At 38.8% G+C, this 21,127-nt stretch overlaps 1 protein-coding gene across 1 annotated transcript in view; it reads right to left on the minus strand.

The window, feature by feature from the left end:
* Positions 1–21,127, minus strand: part of FBN2 (fibrillin 2) — a 250,289-nt gene that overhangs the window by 90,789 nt on the left and 138,373 nt on the right. The window contains exons 21-30 of the mRNA XM_045020453.1: positions 19,936–20,073; positions 16,580–16,630; positions 15,890–16,015; positions 9,429–9,656; positions 7,486–7,611; positions 5,428–5,556; positions 3,715–3,840; positions 3,039–3,164; positions 1,978–2,100; positions 1,704–1,829 (exon numbers count right to left, since the gene is read on the minus strand). Of these exons, the coding sequence (XP_044876388.1) occupies positions 1,704–1,829; positions 1,978–2,100; positions 3,039–3,164; positions 3,715–3,840; positions 5,428–5,556; positions 7,486–7,611; positions 9,429–9,656; positions 15,890–16,015; positions 16,580–16,630; positions 19,936–20,073 (1,299 nt within the window). The remainder of the gene's footprint in view (positions 1–1,703; positions 1,830–1,977; positions 2,101–3,038; positions 3,165–3,714; positions 3,841–5,427; positions 5,557–7,485; positions 7,612–9,428; positions 9,657–15,889; positions 16,016–16,579; positions 16,631–19,935; positions 20,074–21,127) is intronic.

Consider the following 21,127-nt stretch of genomic DNA (forward strand, 5'->3'; position numbering starts at 1 on the left):
GCACCTGTCTGGGGTAGGGTCAGCTGCTCCCTGTCTCCCTCTTATAGCGCTATTGTCACTGACCCCTTTTGCAGACACCTCAATATCATGTCTCTTCATCACCAGCTTGTATGGTACAGCCTGAAGTTCCAAGAGAGAGATAAATTTGCTTTTAAGGGCCACCCACTCCTCCCAGTTAGAATGAGAGTGTTGTATATATGATAAAATCTTTTCATTAAGAATACCCACTAGACTACAGGAATAAATTTAGTGTACACCTAGGCTTTGTGTTTAGAGTGCTCTACTACATTATGAATCATAACTGTAGAATCTCAATTACATTACGAGACTGTAGCTTGAGCCCAAAGTTTAGCTAACTTTGAAATCTATTACATCCTCCAAATTGCAGTTCTAGTTGCAACCTTGTAGATTTGTGCACTCTGCTCTGACACCCATTTTACATCAATGTTTTAACTTCATTGGAGTAACCCCAGATTTATACTGGTGTAAGATCAGAATCACAACTAATTACCTCAGTCACTCCACATACTATTAAGCAAATAGAAAATGTTACAAATATTTCTACAGATCAAACTCCTAGTACTTTACTGCAGACAGTAACAGACTACAATAAGAAACAGGAACAGCTTCACAAGTTTCTTGAAGTGAATGATGCTGTTAACGAAGTATGAAACCCAGACTCATAGTCCACTGCTATACAACATTCTAACCTGAGGTTTTCTGTTCCAAGAGGAGAACAATGGACAGAAAAGTTATTTTCATAAGCACTAACATAGCTAACAATATGTGAGAGGGAATTGTTGAAGAGATCAACCCTGTCTTTTGACTGGGTTGGGAAAACATTGACCAGCTCAGTGGACGTGGACTGCAGTAAAGAATCCAAAAGGATTTGAACATCTCAACAAGATAAAGGCATGAAGAAAAAAAATAACAGTTTATTGGTTCTGAAGTTAAGGGAAGAGGAGCCATTGCTGTTCAAGGACACCTTCCCTTTGTACTACTTTTCATCTATTTTCCTCTTTCGGAAGGCTAACATATTTATAAAATGACTCTGCAGATCAAAACATGCCATCATGATCTTCCTTATTGTTACAATTCAATCAAACTGAAGAAATAAATCCACTAGAAAATCCCTCGTGATTGTTTAGTTTCAGTAGTTCAGTTCATGGAATACATAGGCAACCTTAACTCCAGTATTACCTAAATTTTAAGTGCTTAACTTTGTACCTTTAAATCTTCACAGGTTTTCTGTATGTAATTTATGAATGTGTGTATTCCCCTCTCCCCACCAACCCAGATTTAAAACAAAAAAACCTGAAAAACTCTGTAATTATCCCAAACCAAGCAGGAAGTTCAGAGTTAAGGTTACACTTTTAGGAAATTCAATTCTGTTACATTATGGAAATGAAGAGTGAAGGCACCCAAACAGCCTTACCTCTGCCCCGTACTGATACCGTGCAGTAATACTTAGATTATGAGTAAGACATTTTAGTGTTAATGGACCCAAATTAGATTAATTTCACTTTAAAGACTTTTAAAAATATTTTCTCTTCAGGGGAAAGCAGTTAAGGTTGTTTCTTAAGAAAAACTATAAATTTTTGTGTTCAGCAATTTTTTCTTACACAATTTGATTCTGCCTGTTGTGATTCATTAGGTAATACACACAATAACAAACTACTAAAATATAACTTGTAGGTACTTACCAATACAGGTTTTCATGTCCATAGAAGCCATAAAGCCATCATAACAAAGACAGCGATATTCTCCTGGAATATTAGTACACTGCCCACCATCGCAGATATCTGGGCTGTTTTCACATTCATCAATATCTGGAATGAAAACAGATCACATTACAGCACATACAGATAAGGATCTGCTAAAATAATATGTTTTGTTTTGCTATAGGATACGATATAAGAATTTTTTTAAATGAAGTCTCAGGAAGATACTACAATGTTGTTTCATCTCCTCTCTTACCTGCACATGTTCTCACATCTGGCATGAGAGCATAGCCATCACTGCAACTACATTCATAGCTGCCCTCCGAGTTAGTACAGTGGGTGTCACAGCCTCCATTCATGATCATACATTCATCAATATCTGGGAAAATAATATTTGGACTACATTATTTGACACTTCTGTTTTCATAAGGAGAAGTCATCTTTGCTTGCTATTTTATTTAGCAAGGGAATTATTTTCAACAATGAGGTCATTTTGAATTTCTATTCTCACTTTATATTACTGATTTACACTTCGTTTAGCCCTCCCTCCTTCATTACTCATTTTTATCTATGGAAGCAAGTGACCGTTTTTAGGCATTGTTTTTGTTGATATTTGTTGATTTTCTCTAGGATCCAAAGAAAGTAAAGATGAGAACTTGAAAGGAAATTAAATGGAAGAAGACATTGTAGAAAGAAAATTCCAGAGACTCTAAACATCTAGGTGAAAGCACTGAACTATAGCACAACTTTGTATCAAAACCCTTCAGTTAGGTAACCTAACAGTATGTGCATTCTACCAATTATTATAACTCAGTAGTGCTATAAACAAAGGTTAAACTACAGGATCGCAGTTATAAAAACACTGGAAGAATCTCCCATCAAAGTATTTACAAAGATAGTGTTGCATTTAAAAAAACTATATGTACCACATGTGATGGGGGAGGGGATAAAGGGGCAAATCAGTAACAAAAGCAGTAACATGGGACCCCTGGCTGTTTTTGATCAGGGAATAAAATTGAACACCACCATCTGGACCTTAGCTAAATCTCTTAAGATTTGACTGGATTAGTATAATGAGAATGATTTTTCCTCAAACTGTTTCACAGAGGATTTGCAGCATGGCAACACACCCTTCTTTCCTCTATACTTAAATTGAAACAATCTGCTTTTTTCATAACTCTTGGGATAGAGAGTGTCCCAACAGTTGCTGCTTTGCATAGTGACAAAAGCTGGCTCTGACTGGTTTTAACAGGAAATTAAATTAAATGTAAAGAGAGATGACATAAATGTATGAAGGTGGAAGCATTCAATACTTGCCAATGCAGCCTTGTCTGTCTGGAGTGGCCTGGTATCCGGGGTTACAGGAACATTGATATGTTCCAATCATGTTCACACACTTGCCATTTCTGCAGAGATTATCACTCAATGAACATTCATTTATATCTGAAAAAGAAGAATTGCTCACATCAGTTACTTGACATTCAAAAGGCCAGTTCTGCAATGGCTGCTGGAACGCCAAAGCCACTAAGGAAACATGGACAGAGACTATAATTTAAATTATCCCTGGAAGTGACTATGTAACAAAACAACATTGCAACTGAACAAGTGATATTTCATAGAAGAGGTGAAACAAAGCAAAAATGTACTCCAAATACATGGAGAGAGGAGAGCTGCATTTCATAAAGGAACCAATTTTTATCTTTTATGTATTTTAATTGAAAGTTGACAAGATTCTTTTATAATTTCTGAGAGTCCACTCCTGTGAAGTGCTGAACATTTCCTGCAAGGTGCTCTAAGCCCTCAATTCCCATTGAAGTCAATGGATGCTGAGTGCATTGAGGACTTTTCAGTATCAGGCCCTGAGGTTTCAATTTGAAGCAATCTAGAAACAAGGAAGAACAGGAATGTATAGATATTCCTGGCACCACATCCTGGTCAGTCACAAGCAGCTTTTATACCACAGATACATGCCATCCTCAGGTAACAAACTCACCCACACAATCCTCACGTGATGGTGATAGCTCATGTCCCAAAGGACAGTCACATTGAAAGCTGCCTTCTGTGTTCACACAAGTGCCACCTCTGCAAAGGAGAGGGTTACGTTCACATTCATCTATGTCTGAAAGGAAACATGACAGGCATTTAAGGAACAATTAGTGAGGGGGAAAAGAAGGGAAATGCAATTGTCAGCATCAGGGGGTAATTCAGAATCTGAGATTCACAAAGAGATTAAAAAGAAGTAATGACTGCTCTTCTCCACCTCCTGTAACAGGTAAGCAATGAAATTGTACAGTAATGGCATCATGACATTTTCATAAGTAAACTACAGAAATGTGGTCTAGATGAAATTACCATAAGGTGGGTGCATAGCTGATTGTACTCAAAGGGTAATTATCAACGGTTTGCTCTCAAACAGGGAGGCTGTATCTAGTGAGGTATCATAGGAGACAATCCTGAGTCTGCTACTATTCAATATTTTCATTAATGACTTGGAAAATGGAGGGAAGAGTGTGCTTATAAATCTGCAGATGACACCAAGCTGGGAGGGGTCACAAGCACATTGGAGGACAGGATTAGAATTCAAACAACCTCGACAAATTAAGAGAATTAGTCTGAAATCAACAAGATGAAATTCAATAAAGACAAGGGCAAAGTACTTCACTTAGGAAATAAAAATCAAAGGCACAATTACAAAATGGGCAATAACTTCTGAAAAGAATCTAGAGATTATAGTCTCTAAAGTGCCACAAGTACTCCTGTTCTTTTTGCGGATACAGACTAACACAGCTGCTACTCTGAAACCTAGAGATTATAGTGGATCACAAATTGAATAGGAGTAGGCAATGTGAGGCAGTTGCGAAAAAGGCTAAGACAAGGGAGGTAATTGTACGTAAGACAAGGGAGGTAATTGTTCCTCTCTAGTAGGCACTGGTGAGGCCTCAGCTCTAGTAGTGTGTCCAATTGTAGGCACCACACTTTAGGAAAGAGACGGAGAATCGGACAGAGTCAAGAGAAGAGCAATAAAACTAATAACATGTTTAGAAAACATGACCTGAGAAAAAGATAAAAAAAACTGGGCATGTTTAGTCTTGAGAAAAGAAGACTGAGGAGGACCTGATAGCAGTCTTCAGATACGTTAAAGGCTGTTATAAAGAGGATGGTGATCAATTGTTCCCTTTGTCCACTGAAGGTACGACAAGAAATAATGGGCTTAATCTGATGCAAGGGAGATTCAGGCTAGATATTAGGAAAAACTTTCTAACTATATGGATAGTTAAGCACTGAAATAGAATTTTAAGGGAGACTGCGGAACACCATCATTGAAGGTTTTTAATAATAATTTAAACAAATACCTGCCAGGGATGGTCTAGTTATACTTGGTCCTCCCCTTAGTGTGGGGTACTGGCTAGATGACCTCATGAAGGCACTTCCAGACTTATATTTCTATGATTCCCTAATATGTGCATGTGCAAAAATGTGAGCAGGGAATTGTAAACCTAATTCATGTAGACAATTACCATAACTGCATGCACAATACAGGTATTTGTACCATTAACTACACATCTGTGTACAGTCAGACCTGATTTATACATGCAGTCACAGTAACTATGGATAATAATTAGGTGTGCATTAGTGCACACAGTTTAAAATATCAGGTTCCAAAACAGTAAACGGAAGGACTGCAATACATTCTGACAACACTTACCCATGCAATTCTTCATCATCATAAATCCACTCTCATAGCCCTCAAAGCATTCACATTCAAAGCTGCCTGGAGTGTTGACACAGGTACCACTTCCACAGAGGTCCGGGGAGATACGACACTCATCAATGTCTATTTTACATTAATGAAGAGAAAAAAAATCAAACATAGTTTAAAGTGAATCCTGCTTTATATGCAAATAGAAAAGTGACTCGTTCCAGTGAAATCTGAAGTGTATACATGGGCATTCAAATATTTCATTTAATATTTTAAAAGAATGAGTCAGTGATCAATTGAGTCATAAAAGATTTGGAACAAGGTGACTTCAGAAATCTAAGTTAGATTTGAAACCTTGTGACAAGTGGGTTTCCATCAGGCATCATTTTAGGATCATATTTTTGATGGGATGATATTTATGCAATAGGCACCATACCAAGAATTCCAAAGTTATAGAAAAGCTCTGATTATCATCACTCCTCTTGGAATTGTCATTATTATGATGTCAGTTGACTCCATAGCTAAAGAGGCATTGAGATTTACAGTAATATACAGAAGTCTCTTTTTAAATTATTTTTAAAAACAGTAATAATGTGTAAAACAATGCAAAATTATAAAAAGTGTACAAGTGGAATAGAAATCAGAAGACAGGGTTATAGATAGATGAGAACACTGAACTGATTAACAGATGAACAGAGAAGTGCAGAGCATTGGGGAGCAGATAACTGGTGTAGTTCTCCATGAGGTCCAAGAAAGACAGGGTGAGGAAGACAGGAATAGAGCACATGGGGCAAAAGGGGGTTGTGGGTGTCAGGTATGAAAGTGGTCAGGAGACTGTAGAGAGGAGGTATCTGGATAGGTGGTGCAGAGATGTAGGAATGCACAAACTCAAGTGTTTATAGAGGAGCTGCAGGAGGCAGACAAACACATGGAGTTGGGGAGGCAGGGATGAGGAGGGACATGGGGAGACAGAGAGGAGGGAGTCTTTGAACATTTCACACATTTTTTACTCTTCCATCATGGATAAAATCCGCTCCCTTTTTCCTCCATTTCATTCCCTCTCGCTCCCCTCTGTGCAATCCAACAGTAATTCATGTACCACATACAGATGTGCAGAGGTCTGCAGGACAGCAATACACTGCCGTGGGCCTCATGTCACAGCACAGTTGGCCTCCTACAAATTTTACCCACTAATCCCATTTTGTTAGTAATTTGAAACACAAAAACACATTAAAAGAGCATTAAGTCTAGAGCTGATCAGCAGAAAATTTTCGTCAGAACAAAATTTCAATGAAAAAGTGGAGAAAAAACTTTTGTGAAAAAATATGTTCTCTGACCTCTCATTAACTTAAAAATAAGGTTGCTCAAGTGCATTTTCCACTAATACAATAACTAGAAAACCACAGAAAACATCAGGTAGGGAACATTAACATCCAGACCAACTTCAGATGCCTTACCCCACACACACATCAAACAACCCTTTCATTTCCAACATGCAATCACTCACAATACACACATCCAGTTCCTCAATCACAGAAGCTTACTAGCTTAACTCTGACCTCAGATTTTTTTTAAGTACCAATAACACATATTACATGTCTGTCAGTATTATGCCTGATGTCACATGTGAGCATGATTGTAAGGAACTGGATATAAGCATTTTGAGCTGCATTTTGCAAATGAAAGTGAGTTTGTGGTGGAAGTAAGGAGTCTCAGAGTCCACCTGGTATTACGATGCCTAGGTAGTAAGGAATGTTAATGTTGCCTTAACTGGCCATTTTCTTGAATTTTAGTGATTTCATTTCTAGGAGTTTGACTCAAGCAACTTTAACAGTAATTTAACAAAGTTTTGGTGTATGAGAATATATTAGAAGACACAATTATTAGAGTATCCCTCATTGAAAGAGAAGCTCAAGAGCTTCACACTAACAGCCAAATTTTGCATTTCTTACTAGGGGAAAACTCCCAAGAACTACAAGATCTGGATAGTGAGTTTTTTAGATCGCCATACTGAGCAAAATGGGTGCAGCTTCCTTTAAACACTGGGGAAAATGTAAAACTTACCTGTACAGTTTCTTTCCTCCATATCTAAAGCAAACCCGCTGTTACATCTACACTTGAAACTTCCAATTGCGTTCCTGCATTTGCCATTCATGCACATACCAGGGAACACTTTACATTCATTAATATCTATGAAGAAAAAAATAAAACAGAACATTTAAATGATTAACAAGGAAATTGTGTCAAGAGTGGTAATTTCGCATTCCTGAGCATCATGTTGTTATCTGAACAAAGTGTGCTATTCTGAGTTACCCTGCAAAATAGACCTGGCAGTGCATAAGACATTGTCGCTTCATTCCTGCTGCTGAAAGTCATTCTGTTCTAGAAACTGAACTTCAGCTACCACTGTGAGGTTGTGAATTCAAATCAAAGCAGGAAAGAGGATGAGGAAACCCCGTGGAATAAATTGTGCCTATAAAAGACAGCCTGAGAAAGAGGTAGTGAGGAGACATACCAGCCAAGGTATAACTTGGTGAGAGAGTTTGTGGCTCCCTGAAACTCTTTTGAAGATTCCCTAGAGCACATGGGGACTTTTCAGCAGCTTTGCAGACTAGTGCAGTGGAGTGGCAGGGGTACAGTCCCACACTTTCACTCCTCTTTGGGGTAAAACAGTCCATTGCAATGTATGGAGAGAGCAGTCCCCACATACTCCATAATACGGGGACTGTAATTGTAATAGGCCTTGCACAGGGCTTATAAAAGGGCCTCTGTGTACACATAAGAGTCACTCAGGCCCTAAACATTATCTAATGAGCACTATACATTACTTCTAGGTACCATTCTACTGGATGAATGCCCTTAACTGAGAAGCATGCATTTTATGGAACAAAATTGTAGCCTGGAGACAAGACAGCAGTATGTGCAGAGGAAAGTGCTGGTGCAAGTACAAGAGAAAACAATAGGCAGAGAAAAGCAGAGCTAAATCCTGGACAAAATACTAGTCCTTAATACTTGTTCAGGCTAACTTCCACTGAATTTAATAGGAGTTTTACCTGAGAAAGGACGGTAACAATTAAATATCAGAACTGATGAATGGTTATGCATAATGAAAAACATGTTGAAGTTCCTCCAAACAATATGATATTTTTCAAAACCAAGGCTTTGCAGTATACGTGCTTGTTTAAAAATATTTCAGAATGATCTCACCTTGTATAAAAATGAAATGAGGACAAAAAAGGTGAGAATATCCTTATTACTTTAAGTCTTCAATTTTCTGGGGGAGGGAGAAACTGGTGTTTCTGTCCTCTTCTATCTCTCACCTCCATCCCCCCAGCCCAACTTCTGGTCACAGAATATAACAATCCTCAGTTCTCCCTCCACAACCCATGCCTCACTCGGGCATCAATAAATATCTCACCTCCAGCTTCTCAGGCAGTTTCCAACCCCTCTCAGCCTGAGGAGGAAGCAAGAGCTACTTAGGCAGCATGCAGAGGGGAAGGGCAGTGGCTTTCTCCTTCCTTTCTCTTTCACTGCTGGTACTGTCTTCACTATCTTCTCTAACCGGAATATTCAGCTTCAGTATCATCTTAGCCATTTTTTTCCTTCTCATGTAAAATGGATGCTGTTGCTAAATCTAGCAGGTTTTTCCACTACATTATCATCTCCAAAACATATCCATCCCTCTCCCCTCACATGCTCAAGAACCATGACTAGATCCTAATCTCTTGCCTTGACTACCATAACCTTCTCCTCTTTGGCTTCCCAGACTCTCATCTTACCCCCACTCCAGTATGTCCAAATTGCTGCCACAAAACACATTCCATACATGGAGGGGAACGAGATGACTATTTCTTAACTAATATTTGTTATGTTTGAATTTTAATGCTATATAATTGATAACATCCCAATCATATAAAGCCTGGTGTTTTCCCTTTAATGACTGAAAGATACAAACAACATCCACTTTTAGCTCCAGTAAGCTATGTGCAGCAAATTATGGATTTTACCTTTATAAAATGGCCTGCCAGTTAGAACATCTCCCCTGTTGGAAAAACCAGGTCCCCTAGGGCACAAAGCCTCATATTCTTTGGTGCCAGGCTTAGGACATTCCTCACAGTCTGAGCCCCAAGCAGCACCAACAGCACAGCAGCAGGCATCCATACGAAACTTGCCAGGTACAGACTGAACGCACTCATCTTCATCCCACTTCAGGTAACATTGCTCCATTCGGATATCTGCACATTTTATACAACAAAGGCAATTATACCATGTTATAGAGTAACTGCTTGCTAAATTTAATGACTTTTTAATAAACAGTTATTTTTGAATTATGCATGCATGATGTTCAAACTTTTATACCTCTAGGGAGAGAGAGAGTACAAGATCACATTTGTACTTGAGACGCCAACATGTGTGTTTGCTATTTCATCATATGAACTACACAGATGCATAAGTACTGTTGCTGATGTTACATTATTGATGGATTTCTAGATGTGCGTTGTTTCACACTGAGTAAAAGTATCTCCAGAAAGAGAGGTACAGATCACAAAATTTCAATGCAAATGTTATGACCTTTGTATTATTACATCATCAAGATATAGTATTGCCATGACATGAATGTGCTCCCTTGATTGTCTGTGTGTATTTGGTAGGAAGCAGAACTATATTTATTCACTGTTTAAAGATTCTCTAATTTATAAATATGGTATGGCATATATAGTAAAAATCAGCTATTCTTTAAAATTTGTGATATTGGATTAGTAACATGAAGAATTCAAAAGATTTAAGCAAAATTTGGTGGTTCTCTGGTTTTTGTTGGCCTTGTGTTAATAGCTCAAAGTAGTAACAAAAAAAAAACCCCAAACAAAACCCTAGAATACTTTAATGGAAGTTCATTTACGGTCACATTTAGGGACAAATTTTCTAATGTGTATCCAAATGGATGGGTCTACCAAAAAGGTACACCAATTGGATCAACAAAATCCACATTTGCATACTATACTATCTAGAGAAGTATTACGTCTCTTATTTACATATGTATTGTGTGTGTGTGTGTGTGTGTTTTAAGGCACACAGGGCATGTGTACATTTTTCCAAACTTACCTGATCACCCATTAAAAATAAGCTGCAGTGTTATACACACCACACATGATAAAAATCTCCCAGTAGAGCATGTCAGAATGTCTCACTGTTTTCACAAATCTCTTATGCATTTTTCATCATGCCAAGAAATAACACAAATGTTTTTTTAAGAAAGTTGTTTAATTTAAAGGATTAAATCAATATAAAAATTCATTTTATAGCTGAGCCCCTAAATGGTAATATCTAGCATGGAGGGGAATTTTTAAGTTCAAGTCATGAATACCTGACAAATAGTGTTCATAATAGAAATGTTAACAACATGCTACTGTAAGCCTCTATGATATTGTTCAGAAGTTTACTGAAAGATTCGTCATTGCCAAGACATCCACATATATGTACTGATTCCAAGCATATTGGAAATACCCATTTCCTATGTATGTAGCTAGCTGTATAAGCCCAAAGGGCATGGCAGGGGGCTTATCAAATCTCTGCATTGAGTTATAGAAGGTTCAAGAAAATACATAACAGCATATCCCAAAGTTTGTCACTAACCTACATCTTTATTTATTTTTTTCCAACAAAGCAAAGAAAGTCTGGTTGACTCTTCTGAGCTCATAATACCGATTTAATTTTATTGATTTCCCTTTCCAGTTCTGATTCCTCCCAGATTTACTTTTCTAAACATACAGATTGAAACCTGATGGACAAGTCTGTGACAATGCTCTGTTAGCATTCCAGAACTCTGCCAGTACCAGTGTATGATTTAGCAACTGCAGAGTAGTGTAAGTACTAAGGGCCTGCTCCTATGCCCATTCAGGTCAATAGAACTTTAGTCATTGACTTCAGTTAATGGAAAGATTCTCATTTACATCAATGGAAATTAGATTAGATCTTAAGAAACAGTGTATTCTACAGAAAAGAGGGACAGATACAGTGTGGAAGGAAAAACACGAAGACAAATGCATTGTGTAAATAACACAACTCAGACGATGATACAAAGAGCATTGTTGATATGGACAGAAAACCAATATACAGCTCCAAAACAAAATATGTTGCATTAATTTGTCATATGACAGACTAGACCAGGAATTAGGTTTTAATAAGCATTGTCAGGTTTTTTAATGCTCAACAGGGGAAATGAAGGACTGATGAGGGAAGATGGAAGAACTAAAAATAACACAGATGAGTTATAAATACATTTTCCATGCAAATCCTTCAAAATAATATAAATTTCTTGTGTAAATTTCCTGTATATGCATCTTAATTTAAACAATTTACAACACAAATGTAAGAACTGGAAATGTAATCCTCATGGTTTCCATGCCTCCTCAAGATGTATAATTTTCTGCTCACACAACTGAGCTAATACACACTTGATTTCATTAAAACCACTGTAGTACATTAAGCAGTTTGCAGCAAGTAAACTTATTTCAGGAATGTATCATGTGGCCCAAATTGCCTAGCCAAATACAAGACTTACGCCATGTAATTTAAACTGACATTTATTGGTTAAACCCTGGCAAAATGAAGTGGTGGACTTAAGGTAAAGTTGTAATATATGTTGTTTTAAAATCAAAGCCCCTCATATCAGTTCTCACCTCCAACTGTAAGCGTCACACTGCTCCTTGTAACATTTCTTACAGATGCTGGAAATAACATTAACAAGCATGGAAAAAAGTCTAAGCCAAATCTACTGTACAAAACTACATAAAGATGCCAATTACACATACACATCCTGATTTTCTGTGTGCAAACAAATATGGGAAAATGGAAGCCCACACCATAAACAAACGTATTGGCTAGACTGGATTTTGAGTCATTTCCTTTTTCTTTGCTACATTAACATTCACTATATGCATATCTGAGTCTTTATCAAAGCTCGGATTTTCATACACACATGCTAAAAAAAGAGCATCAAGCCCCATGCTGTAAGTGAAATAGTTTAAAAATATAAACAGAATTAATGCCCAGAATTAATTACTAAAGTGCAACACATAATTCAGTATAAACTACTACCAGCAAATCAGACAATGCAAAAGTTTGAATCCTCTTCCAACAACCCTTACATCCTCTACATTATCTTCAGCTCCCCTACTCACCCTGAAAAGCAAATTACTGATTCACATCAGCTGCTGCTAATTAAGAGCATAAATAGAACTATAGGTAGCATAGAATGAACAGGATTACCATCATGCTCAACTGAAATCTTTAATGGGGGGTGGAGGGGAATTCCTTGAAGCATGGCAACTGCTCTTAAAGCAAAGGAAAATATGAAGGCCTTGATCCTACAAATCCAGGTGTGATGCAGAGTAGGGAATGCAAGGTAGGTTGCACTGTCAAGTCTGAGTGAACACATAGGTGCAAGTGTGGTTAAACACTAGGCAGAGTCCTCTAAAATGACTGAAAATAAGTCTCAAGAGCTTTTGCTGCTGAGCTCTTACTGTGATAAAAATGGATTGGGTATAGGGCATGGGCATGTCAGAGAACACCTAAGTGTGATGCTCATCAAGTTAATGAGAAAATTAGCAGCACACTTTTCTCTCTATTACACCTGCTTCTGTGCAGGAGTGATAAAGCAGCTGAGCATTAGTGCTCCCATAAATGCTGCACTCTCCTCCCTGTCCTTGAGCTTATTATACGCGTAACACTCTACACATGTCCTGTACAAAATCAAGCTTTAAGGGCCAGATTTTCAAAAGAGCTCAGCTCCCCAGCAGGAACCTATATAAATGGCCAGAGTGGATGGGGAGCTAAGCAAACAAATATAAAACTAAGAGTAAGCATATGTATGAAATATATATTCTCTCAAGTTCACTATATCAGAGGAAATATAGTTCTATGAAGAAAACCCCCCTAAACCTGGTAACAGAAGTTGTAAGCCAGCTTGTTATACCCTCATCAACAGTCCACATCCTCCAAGGCAAGTCAGTACCCCTAATGTACCATACTGGAATAATTTTAAGGACAACTTCTCTTGCCCGAGTCCATTGACTTGCCCAGCACAGGTTTATTTTGTTGTTTCCTAGACTTGTCAGGTGGAATTTTTCCTCTTAATTAAGTCCCAGACTTTTAATTAAGTTTCAGACTTTTAATTTAAACATGTACTTAATCACAAATCACCTAAGTCCATTACTGTAGTTTGCCAAGCCTTTGCCAATAAACGTCCATTTAAATTGCAAGGCAAAAAAGTCTTATTTAATCCTATATAAGAGTTTGGGGCCTATGAATGCAGGTTTTATAGCTTCTCAGTTATGTAAAATGCAGGTTCTCTAATGGAAAAAATGTTCCTTTTCTATCCATTGAAAAATATTCTCATTTCTACTGGAACAACTTCAGATCTTGCATCCAACTCCTGATACTATCTCTGTTTTTAATACAGCACCCATTACAACAGTATCCAAGCACTGAGGCATATGTATGCAATCAGGACCAAAAGTTGCTTAAAAGACATTAGCTTATTGGAAGGATACAAAAGCTACAGAGACCCTTGTGTCGGGAAACTCCCCTCGTAGTGTTTGGAATTGTTGCAGTGAGTCTCCACAACTCACCATGATGAGATAGGGAATGGGGCCTATACTTGTATGGTAGAGTTCTAAAGAGTTTTTATATTTATTTATTTAGCTATTAGTCCTATATAAACTCCACATCAAATGGAGCACATTGAAAGCTCTGTGCACCCTCGATGGACATTTAAAAACAATAATAATACAGGAGATATAATGTAACAATTAACCAAAGCAGAGATACTACTTCCTCATACCCAGTCTCCTACATCATTAGATCACATCTTTCACATGAGCAGCACAGACTAAAACCACCACCAAGCAAATCCCACCTTCAACTGCCTCTTCTCAGCCCTTCATCAACATCCTGAAAACAGATGGGCTTCACAGCATGCCAAGAATGTCAACATATGCAGACTATTTCAGACCTTGGGGGACAGAGCATTCCAAAGGAAAGGGTCCTTTAAAGAGAATGCTTCGCAAGCAGACCCTATCCTTTACAATGGGGAGAATCAAGATCAAAGGCTTTTTCTGAACATAACTGTGGCAATATGGCCTGGAGAGAGAGGCAGTCTCTCAGGTAGGCAGGTCCCAAGACATTTAGGACTTTATGGGTCAAATCATTACCTTACACTCCACCTGGAAACAGACAGTCAGGCAGTGCAGATTACTGAGCACTGATAACACATTCTGCCACAAGCAGAATGATGCTTTCTGAACCAGCTAGAATTTCCAGATAATATTCCAGAAGGTCCAGATGGCCTAAAACAGTGTGGCTCTGTGTGTGTCAAATTGCATATGAGGCAGGGACAGATCAGGTCCACTGCTCTTCCCCTAATCCAGAAGTATAGGCTATGGCCTTTCTGCAAGGGTGTGCCATGCCCTACTTCTAGACTGCAGATGAAAATTACATGCCCCATCACTTTTGCAATTCTAGGGGACAAAGTCCTATTCCATAGGATTTGCTAACAGGTTCAAGATTTGGCCATTAGAAAACTATAAGATATAATGTTACCACTGACTCATTGATCAGGAAAATCACATTACCATAATAGCTGCATTATGTATTAAACTTAGCCACAAGGAAGAACAATGCGCTGCTTTCTCTGTAATAACTATGCTTGAACCTGAGTCCCTTAGCCCCCATGAGCCACATGTGTGACATGCTTTGCTCATCATTGTAACTAATTCAAGAATAAAGGGGTTAATAGAAGCAATGAATAATACAACTTCAACTGGTTAATTTTTTTTAAAGCACATTTACAGTTTTTGATACCTAAAGATCTTCTTTTCTGTGTCAGATTGTCAGTTTCTTCTGTTGACTAAATGCTGAAATCTAAAAACTTGATCTAACACTGCAGTAAAGACAAGCCATTTCCTTTCAGATAAGCCTAGCTCGATATGCTTCAAAATAACACTTGAGCAGCACAGAGTGTTTGGATTAGCAGCATAGAGCCTCTGCATCCCAACTGCATTACTAGCATGAGTATCAGCAGTATTCAAGCTTCGACACATACCCTATGACAGGCCAGCTAGCTCAAGTTTAAAACTCTCTTCATCTGAGCGATTTTTGTGTATGCAAGGGAGTCTGGGTAGAGGCAACACTCGAGCTAGAGCTTGAGCTAATGCTTGAGCTAACACTGCAATGAAGACAAGTCCTAAACTGGATGTCTATCTTTAGCACCTCTTATATAGACCTCCCTAAGCTGGGGTAAGTGTTGAGTATTAAACAGAAATAAGTTAAAGTATATACATGAACGTTAAAAAAATACCTTTCAAGGAACAATGCATTCCAGAAACTGTAGGATTATTTTAAACTGTACAAAGAACATGAGAAGTCAGTCATAGAGCTAAGGAACAGTGAGAGGTGACCATGCTCTTACCTAAACACACTCGACCTGTTCCATCGAGTGTCAGGCCTTCTGGACACTCACAATGAAATGATCCTCTGCTGTTAACACAACGTCCATTGGGACAAACACCCGGAAAAACATCACACTCATTTACATCTAAATGTGAAATGAAGCACAAAAAGAAGTTGAAGTTCTTAATTTATTAAGGTAGCTACAGCCTTATTGAGGATTTAAAGTTATGTCAGGGCAATCAAACTATTTTCAGTTATACAATATTAGGATCTGAAGACTGTTCTTTCTTACACCTGGCTGCCAACTACTTCCTAGTGGCTGTTCCAACATCTATGAATCACCATGGTATAAACACACCCCAGCCACATTTCCTTTTTTGTGGAATGGTCTCTTGCACTGGAAGTGAGGGTGGATAAAGCAACAGAGATTCCACTTATTTAGGGGGAAACCCAAGGGTGCTCAAGTTTCCATCTGCTCTGTACCATCAGAACAAAGATTTCCTTGATTTCCTTTAGCTCCTCAAATACCTTAGGGTAGGGCCACATTTTCCAACAGTCACCATTGCCTGTGATGACAACCACCAAATGTCAATTTGATTAACTTCTCCAACAACAAGGATATAATGTAATGAATCCTCTTTATCCAGTTTAAAAAAACAAACAAACAAAAAAAGGTGTGCTACTCCTGAGTCAGAAAGAATTACTTCACCTTCACAGGTAACTCCCTTAACTCTGGCAAATCCTCTTGGGCAAGCTGCATCTGGAAATAAAAAAAAGAACAATTATTTTCAGAATTATACGACTTTAATAGTTAATCATAATCAGAAATGTTGTGACCTTTCCCCCCTCAAATTTATACTAATGGCCTAACAAGCGGAACAGTGACATATTCTTAGTATTAAGGGCCCATTTCAAAAGCAAGAGCAGAAATGCCCTGATGTTGTCTCAGTAGCAGATGGCATGACTAGCTCAATGATGCAAGGGCATATAAATTAATTCTGTCTCTTTCCCATTTGTCCAATTCCTTAGAGCAACTGCTGTGATCCTTCCTTTCTCACACATCGGGAGCTCAGAATATTCCTCCTTTCAATCTCCAGTCCCAGAGGATATTAAGCTCTGTGATGTAGAAATTAAGCTATCTTGCAAGCAGCAATTGTAGAGAAACAAGGTGGGTGAGCTGTAGAGCCCTGTAAGGTGGAAAAGTCCGAGAGCTTAGGCTGCTGACCTTGAACATCTACACTGCAATGAAGCAGCCCCTTAGCTTGAGCCCTGTGAGCCTGAGTCAGCTAGCATGAGCCAGTTGCAGGTGTCTACCTGCAGTCTAGACATATCCAGAGTCTCACAGCTAAATACAAGGTGGAACAGATTGTTTAGACTAAGTCGTTAACACATATTTCAAGGAACCATTCAAAGTGAAGTAGCCCATGAACACTCTTCCAATCATAAGGGGGAAAGGTCGGGGGGCAGGGAAGGCAACTGGCGGAGGGATGTTAATGAGTTACAGATTATTATAATAAACCATAAATCCAGTGTCTCTAGTCACTCCATAATTTTTAGTGTCTAGCAAAGTTAAAAGCTGAAGCTCCCAGGTTCGTTTTTTGAAAGTGCTGCGCAGGTATCCCTTGAGGATACAGACTGAGAGGTCAGCTATATAGTGATCGCTTTGTGAAAAGTGTGCACCCACAGCTGATACGGTGTTTTTGTCTTATTTTCCTGTGTGACTTTATTCAACAGTGCAATGGTTGTCTGGTTTCACCCACACAGTTGTTATTGGGGCATTTTGTGCACTGAATGAGGTACAATAAATGTTGTGATAGGCATGTGTAGTACCCATCGATCTTGAGAGGTGTGTCAAGGGAGGTGTTGATCATTGTAGCAGTGGAGATGTGTCTACCAGTTTTGCATTTGTTGTTCTGTCAGGGTCTGGTACTGCTTTGAGTTGGTGTGTCCTGGTCTGTGGGGAGGTTGTTTTTGATGATGAGCTTGGAAAGTTTGGGGGTTATTTCAAGGCCAAAAGAGGGGGTTCAGGAAAGATTTATTTCAGGATGGGGTCCCCATTAAGTATGGGTTGTAGTTGTTTGTACTACATATGGGTTCCAGTGTGGGGTAGTGAGTGACAGCTAGGATGCGTGGTCAGGGAGGGTTTTATTTCTGTATTGAAGCAGGTTCCCTCAGGGTATTTGGGTTGCCTGCTCCATGATGCAATCTACTTCTCTGGTGGAGTGTCCTTGGTGAAGGTCGTTTGGAGTGTGTTAAGGTGTATATCCCTGACTTTCTCCTCGGAACATATTCTGTGGTATCTGAGTTCCTGGCTTTAGATAAACAGATATTGTGGTGTGTATGGGGTGGTTACTGGATCTATGAAGTTAGGTGTGATGATCTGTGGGTTTCTTGTATGTAGTTGTCTGTAGGGTTCCATTGTTGAAGATGATTGTTGTGTCCAAGAAGTTTATGCTACTGTGGAAGTGTTCTAGAGAGAGTTCAATGAACGGGTGGTGGCTGTTTAAGTTGTGGTGGAAATCTCTGAGAAAGTTTAGGTCGTCTGTCCAGAGGATGAAAATATCATTGATGCATCTCAAGGATATCAGTAGTTTCATGGTGCATTTGTCCAAAAATTCTTCCTCAAGGTAGCACATGAAGAGGTTGGCATATTGAGGAGCCATCCGAGTACCCACGGTTTAGCCAAAAGTGTTTTTTTTTTAATGTAAAATTTTTCTGGGTGAGGAGTTTGGCGATGTATGTGCAGTGGCTATCTGAGAATTGTCCATTGTCGTGTAAATATTTGAGGCAGCCAGCGATGCCATCATTGTGAGGGATGTTGGTGCAGGGAGGGAGGTGACATTCATGGTGGCAAGGATGGTGTTCTGAGGGAGGTTGTTAATGTTGTGCAGTTTGTGGAGAAAGTCAGTTGTGTCCTGGAGGAAACTGGCCCTTTGTCTGTTGAGTGGTTTTAAGATGGTTTCTGAGTCCCAATATTCCTTCCATAAGTGTGCTGTGCCGAGATATGGTGTGTCTCCCAGGATTCCTCAAACACCATGACTGCATTAACAAGGCTAATGGACTACTCTCTGACACCACTTACTATACAGAATTCAGAGATAATCCCACATCACAATTTAACCAGGAATTTAAGGATATCATCAAATCCTTCCCCGAACAACTCCAAAAGAAACTCTACAAACTCATCCCCCAAGAACCCACCCCAAGAACCGTATACATGTTTCCCAAGATATACAAACAAGGGAACCAAGGCAAAAACCACTCATTCTCAAATGAACTCTCACAGGAAAATGCTAAAAGGCAAAAACACCATTTCAGCCGTGGGTGAACACATCACAAAGTGAAATCAGAGACTGAATAGAGACACTTGATTTATGGCTTATTATAACAATCTATACCCACTAACAACCCCCCGCCCACGCAGCAGCCTCCCTCCTCCCCATGACTGGAGGGGTATTAGCAGGCCACTTCACCTTGAATGGTTAACTACTTATGCAAACAATATGTTCCATCTTGTATTTAACTCTGAATTAGTTTCCCAGATCTGAAGAGTTCCGTGTAAGCTCAAAAGTGTCTCTCTCTGACCAACAGAAGTTGGTCCAAAAAGGATATTACCTTACATACCTCATCTCTCTAATATCCTGGGACCAAGATGGCTAAAACAACCCTGCATAAAGCAGCAATAGTGTCAGTACAAAGGTTGCTTGTTTTGAAATACCTGCGTTTTTGGACTTTTCCGAAAGCATACAGATTTTTCACTAGATATTTTTCTTCTTTGCTACCCTTACCCTTGCCCACACACACAGACATGCTATGGGGAGAATGAAAACTCATCCCTTTAGAAATCAATTACAAATGTAATTTATGGGTGGACTTCATGGTTTACAAAGGGTACACACAGTGAAGGTTAAAAGTTACACTAACCAACTGTTCTCATTTTATTCTTCTTCTACTGAAAAACACTCTGATGAGAAAGATGATTCAAGTGAGAGACAATTCTTTTACCCAGTGATACATCTATCCTTCCCCCTGAAAGCTGGAAGATATTACAGCCTAGAACCATACCTAATTCACATCGCTCGCAAGGGCTGCCCCAAGCAGCTCCTAAAGTAGCGCAACATTCTGATTTCAGTGTAGCACCATTAATGTTTACTTCACAGCGACTGTCTTGGATGTTCAGCCAGCATGTTCCTTTCAGACTATCTGCAGTGGATTAGAAAAGAATGGGAGCTGTCAACCAAAAAAAAGAGTTTATTTTCAAATCTGTTTAAGGTAAAGAACATTTATCAAAAAGGAAGAGTTATTCAATTTCTTCTACTTTTCTCTGAACTAAGCTGTATTTTTATTTACCTCTACACCCTCAGAAATGCATATATTTATGAATATCGTGGATGCTATATACTCCAATATACATCTTTAATATATCTATGGTTAGAGCATGTTAACTTATGTCATAAGATTATTTTTCTTAGCACAAATATGATTTAAATATTCAAAAGAGTAGGCATAAATAAAATGTTATAGACCAGATTCTGATGTCTACTATATCCATGTAAAATCAAAGTAAATCCTGCCCTACTGAAGTCAATGGGGATTTTGCCATTAACTTCAACAGGACCAGGATTTCACCCACTGTTTGTTGTGTTCCCAGAAAGTTGTGCAGTATTGTTAGAGCTGCCAATGATGCCTAGATACCCCAGAGGGGGAAGATGGAGTTAGGGTCCTTCACCCTGTCATGCCTATTAATAGCTGGAGGCCTTGCCCTTTAAAAGGTGTAGAAGAGATTGCCTCAGAGTCATTTTGTGTAGATTTGGTTTTAGTAGCAATATCAGAAGCATTCTGCATCCCTTTGTCCACTGTAGGCAAAACTCCTTCAGCAAATACTGTTCTGGTGGTATATCTGAGAAACTGCTATAGTCAAAATGATTTAAACTATACAGCTAGCACGTGATTTTCCTCATATCGGCTACATCTGGATCTTCCAGCCAAAACCTGCTAGGCTTATCTTATTTCAGCCTATGAGTTAATTTCCTTTATTTTACACAATCTCTCTTGCAGAGACAAAATTTACAAAGGGTAGTCACTGTGACTTTTCCTCTGGTGAGAAAGTTATTTATTACCCAGCATCAAAGCATTCTTTCTGCCACTCGCATCTCTTTGATTTTAACTTGAAATAAAAAAAAGTATCCATGCTACAGGCAGATGGCAGCCTACTGCTTTGTGTACTACGGTTGAATGGGGTCAGAATTTCACAAAC

The sequence above is a fragment of the Mauremys mutica genome, chromosome 6 (genome assembly GCF_020497125.1).
Source record: "Mauremys mutica isolate MM-2020 ecotype Southern chromosome 6, ASM2049712v1, whole genome shotgun sequence".
Taxonomy (NCBI): domain Eukaryota; kingdom Metazoa; phylum Chordata; order Testudines; family Geoemydidae; genus Mauremys; species Mauremys mutica.